Source organism: Apaloderma vittatum, unplaced genomic scaffold (assembly GCF_000703405.1).
Source record: "Apaloderma vittatum isolate BGI_N311 unplaced genomic scaffold, ASM70340v1 scaffold15376, whole genome shotgun sequence".
NCBI classification, from domain to species: Eukaryota; Metazoa; Chordata; class Aves; order Trogoniformes; family Trogonidae; genus Apaloderma; species Apaloderma vittatum.
In genome coordinates this window covers 99,043-104,365 of record NW_009721391.1, presented here as the reverse complement: position 1 = coordinate 104,365, position 5,323 = coordinate 99,043, and the positions used below count along the sequence as shown (strand labels likewise).

The 5,323-nt window shown below is 37.0% G+C and overlaps 1 protein-coding gene across 2 annotated transcripts in view; it reads left to right on the top strand.

Annotated features, from left to right (window-relative positions):
- The first annotated feature begins 2,078 nt into the window (after positions 1 to 2,078).
- The window catches only part of PHKB (phosphorylase kinase, beta), a 65,276-nt gene continuing 62,031 nt past the window's right edge, over positions 2,079 to 5,323 (top strand). For both annotated transcript variants that reach the window (XM_009871372.1, XM_009871373.1), the window contains exon 1: positions 2,079 to 2,200. In XM_009871372.1, the coding sequence (XP_009869674.1) occupies positions 2,146 to 2,200 (55 nt within the window). In that variant the 5' untranslated portion in view covers positions 2,079 to 2,145. The remainder of the gene's footprint in view (positions 2,201 to 5,323) is intronic.

Genomic DNA, 5,323 nt, shown 5'->3' with positions numbered 1-5,323 from the left:
GGCGTGTGTTAGGGTGTGAGCGCTTAAGCCGAAGTAGCGGCTTTTACCCGGTTTCCCTTGGGTGCGGGTACCTTTTGCTAACGTGAGCTTCGCTAGGTCTGGACTTAGGCCGCATGGCCGCTACGTTCGGGCCTAAATGCAAGAGTGGCCGTTTCCGAGTTGGCGTGAATTTTTGAAGTTCAGAAAACCGGATTTTTAAATTGTTGTTTAAAGCCCCTCAATAGGGCTTTAGTTGCTAACGTGCTAATGGAAACAGTTTTCCACATGATCCCTGTGGTGTTTATTTGTGTGCTGTGCGTTCTTGTGAAACTCGATCATTACTTCTTTATTTGCATACTTGATGGTTCTGTTGTGGTCATGAGTGATCGAACAGTGTGAAAACAGGGCTTTAGGAGGGCTCTCAGAACTGATTGGTGAAAGACTGGTCTGATACACCTTTAAAAAAAATTTCTTATGTATAGTATTAATTTGCAAAATACCACGATTAAGACTGTCTGGTAAATGAGTTGTAACTTTGTAGCCAGTTACGGCCACGGCTGAAAATTGATTTGCAGGTGCAGTCCTAGAGCTCCACAAAATAAACTCTGGAGCTTGGGTATTTGGAGTATGTGAATCCCGTGTCCCAGGGCAGCATTCTGCCTCTGGGATTCCCAGTCAGGCCCCGTGACTGCACAAGGCTTTTGGATAATCTAAAATGCTTCAGCTTTTCTGAACTGCCACTGCCTTCTACTTTCTTGTTAAATGTATAATGAAGTGTCTTCTCCAATAGTGACAGATTACTATCGTGGTTCACTTCCTTCTTTTCATGTTCTTAGAGATTTTATCATTTATATAGTAAATGAAGAAATTTAATTGCTCAAAAAATAAATATGATTTTAATCGAGATGCTTTTCTAGTAGAAGAGTTGATTTAAAAGTCAAACTTTATATATAATCTTTCAAGTAACATTCTTATCTGAAAACAAAAATCATGTTCTTGTCTCTTAAATTTACTCCTGCAACTTTATAAGTATGTTGAAATTTGTATAACTGTAGAGCTTTTTAACACTTCCTTTCTGGCACTGTCGGAAAGAGACAGAATTGGTACAGTCATTGAAAGTGGCTGAAACTCCCCCATGCTATTCTGAATTCGCTGAGCTCTATGCTTGAGTGCCCCAGTTTACAAACGTACTGTTTGTTTTGTGGTGTGTTTTATTATGATGCTTGGAGTAAGGTATAGTAAACCTGCAGTATAGACACATTTGCATGAAATGCAGAGTGATTTTTGTTTTATAGCTGACAGTAAAATATCATTTAAGACCCTATCTTGTAGGATGTAATCCATGTCTCCATGTTTACATATATTAAATTGAGAATTACACTTTTGTAAGTAAACCCAAATTTTATTGAGAATTTATTCTATCCCATCCTTGAGAAATAAAATACTGTTCTGTTCGTTGCTAATTAAATTAGGAGCAGATTATAAAGATATTCAGTAGTTGACCAGTCTGTAACCCCTGAAATTTTGGTTACTTTAAAAAACATAAAACTTCTTTAAAGATTTAGAAAAACTTGTCATCATAGTTACAAACAGTATTTTCTTATTTTACATTCCAAACTGGAAGATGTTCTCCTTCAAATAACTGAACTATTCAGTGCCGTAAGCAATGTATATGACTGCAAGAAACATCCTAGTGTAAATGGGATAAAAGCAGCACTGTGCACAGGCAGTATTTTAGCTCCTCATGTTTACTATTATTTAACAAGTTTATATGCAGTAGTTAAATCAGTCTTTTTTATTTAATCTTGAACTATATCAAATAGATTTTATTCGACACTTTTTGACATCAGTAGCAAATTTCCTATTGACTAACAAAGCCGCTGTCTAATGTGCAAACTGTGGACTTTTTGTAGACTCTATCATTTTACTCGGATAAGTTTTACAGAAGTAAATGCAGAATAAAATCGATTTTTAGGGTAGAGGAGGGAAACATAAAATGTAATGAAACTTTACCACCCTTTGTGCGGTGCACTCTCTCATATTAATAACTCCACTAACACTGCTTTCACTTAATTTAATGCTGGTTGCCTTTAACATTTACTAAACAGTTTTGAAAATTACTGTAGCTTAGCCTGAGACGTGTGTGATTAGCTGCTCCAATTTGAAATGGCCAGTTTGGATGATGACAGAATCTCCTCTGCGCATGCTTTTTTAAAATTTGGTAAGTGTGCAGTTCTGTGTTTTGTTTTTGTTTGTGGCTATTTTACTCAACGAAAATATTTATGTTATGTGTTAGCAGTTTTTTAGCACTGTGCAGCAGAACTTAATAATTTGAGCTCTTTCAGTGAAAATTTCTGTAAATTGGAATCTGCTTAGATCCAAATCGACCATTCACATTTTTTCCTGTATTGTGTTTTGTGCTGTTTTAAACTTCTCTCAGTGTAACAATCTCTGAACTGAACTTTCTCTTTTAAGGTAATAGTCATGCAAAAGGTGCACTAAGGATGCTATTTAGAATTAACCCCTTAAAAAACCCAAATGTGACTGGTTTAGAAAAAAGAAGTAAAATTTCCATTAAGTCAGTCATGATTCCAGAGCCTGACTTTTGGAAATGAAGTGGAAGCAAAGTAACTCCGTGCTCCCAGCAGAGCTTCTCTTTAGGTGCAACAGAAGCTAGAAGTTGTCAAGACCATTAATGATTTAGCTCAGTGTGTTTTGGGAAGAGTTTGACTGGAACAAAGGTGTCCGTAGGTGGAGCTGGCTGATCTGAGGAAAGATGTGGAGGGTTCTTGTTTAGGCTGTGCTGCAGCACAGAGGCAGGGCAAGTGAGAGAGAGTGTAACCAGGGAAGGGGTTTCAGCTGTCTCTGGCCACAAGTGAGTCACTTGAACTACCTGGCCCTTCCCGTGGCATTTCTAGTTTGCCTCTCCTAATGTCAAAGGACATGGCAAGTGTTGACACTGTAACAAAAAAAGAAAAAAGGAAACTGTTTTGTATTATACTGATACTTGGCATTTCTGTTGTTATGATGCAAAATAAACATCTTTAGTAGTTTCAAGAGCTACTGTTGTCCGTTCTCAGAAATGGCAATGATTGCCTTCAATAATGCCCTGGATGGTTTCCTGCCTTGCTTTTTACCAGCGTTTACAAGGCTTGTGTGGCTGACTCTGGTACTTTGGTGTGTTTTGGTTACATGAAGCTCCTGTTTACTGGCATAAGAGTCAGTGTTTTATTTCTGGTGTACCTTTGGTGTGTTGTTAGTTACTGTAAATCCTGAAATCAGTAATTTCCAGTAAGTATAATGCAGAGAGAAATAATTGCAAATAATTAGGAAATAGAGAAAGGACTAAATAAATTGGTACATGTTTTTTCAGTTGAATTCTAGTTGAATTATATGCACAGTCTAACAAGTGCTTTTTCCTGATAAATGAGAGTTGAAAGTTCATCGTTTTAAAACTGTTTAAATGAAACTATTACAAGGTTTTCCTCATTTTTACCTCTAGTGTTATCATCACTCAACCTAGGTAACACTTTGTACCTTGTATTTACTCCTGATGTTTACTCAGACAGAGGAATACCTTAATACCTTTTTCTTTTTCCTTCCACAGCACTTTTCCTTCATTACCATGTTTTTGTTAGATGGTTGAACAGTTCAGTTTGGAAGGGATGTTAGGAGGTCATCTGTTGCAGCCTCCTGCTCAAAGGAGAGTCTGCTGTGAGATCGCAGTTTCCTCCTGTACGTAGCGATCAAAAATCCCCACCAGCAACAGCACAATTGGTACATGTTAAGTTCATAGAATCGGAGTTTAGATATTGACACATGTGAGAAGTGAACTTTCCTTCTAATGGAAGCACTTCTCAAAGGTATTTTCTGATACTGCGTTGCTCAGCTAACATGGGCTTGGATTTAGGAGCAGATGTATTTTGTGGCAGACAGCTGTTAGAATAAACTAGGTTATTGCCAGCCATGTCTCTCCAGTGCTGTGCTAAATCTGAGCTCGGGAGAGATTGCAGGAGAAATTGCAAAGGAGAGGAAATGTGATGGTGGGAGGATGTGATTGGCTCATATGATATAATTTCTTAAACTTTGCTTTGTGAAGAGATTAAAATCCTCTTTGGTCCCAGGGCCTGCTGTGGTGTGAAGATGTTATTACCCACATTAATATTGGGTAATGAAAGTTACTGTGATCTGAGATCCAGAACTTGTTTGTGTCACAATTATTGGATTACATCCAGAACTAGTGTTGTGTTAAAGGACTGTAGTCAGTTTTTATTCTCATCAAATCTAGAAAGAGATCTGGTCTTCTCAGCTATTTTTTTGTTTGTCTGGTCTGTGCTGATTTAATTATGCAAGTTAACATTTTCTTTTGTTCTTCCAGCAGAAATGTTGGAAATAAAATTCTTGCCTTGTTGCTTCCATTTGAACGTGATTAAATTTTGGGAGGTGTGTGTTTGGTTGGTTGTTTTCTTTTTTTTAATTTTATTTCTGTACTGTGTTTGTTGAAATGCAAATCTTTATCCGTAGACTAGGTCCAGAATTCCATTCTGATGACTATTTTCTTTAATATCTGCAATTGCTGCTATCTTCAAGGATGTGTGAGTGTATATAAAGCTTGTTTATATATGAATTTGGGACCAGATTTTCAAAATGTTGGCCATAGCTTCTAAATGTAAATATCTAGGCAGCTTATAGTTTTTCCCTGAAGAGTAATTAGTGCTAATCTCAGGTGTAACTGGAATGAGAATGAAGTGGATAGGAAGGTACTTTAACATCAGGATGACGTAACATTCTCAGCCTCCAGAGGCTGTATGTATATAAGTATTTACACAGCTAATAGTTTGCCTTGGAGAGCTTCCCTTCCTTTCCTTCAGTTTTGTATTTTGCTTAGGAGAGAGAATGAAATCGTAAATTTTTCCTGGAATTATTGCACGTTTGAGTTTCATCTGCTGGGTAATGTTTTCTTAGAGTTTCCAGGACTTAGCTAAGTCACAGATATATTTGCTGTTTATTCCTTTAGTTCTACACTAGTGATTGGTGTCTCTGTTAGCAGTTATTGAGCTGCTTCAGATTTTTCCTGATACTTTGAAAGGAAGTAGTTATGTTTTTAACTAATTCTTTGATTTCTGGAACCTGTAAGTGGTAGGGAATGAAAGGGGATTAATTTTCATTCAAAATACAGATATACCGTATTTAGTCAGTGCAGTATCTGAAGACAAACGGGGCTTTAATTGGACTTGGGATGAAGATTTTGAGTGTTCTCTTGTCAGATGTTAAATATATTAATGCAATACTTTGATTTCTTTTCTGTTTGTCTTTAGTGATTCTGAAGTAGTTACTGGCTTGC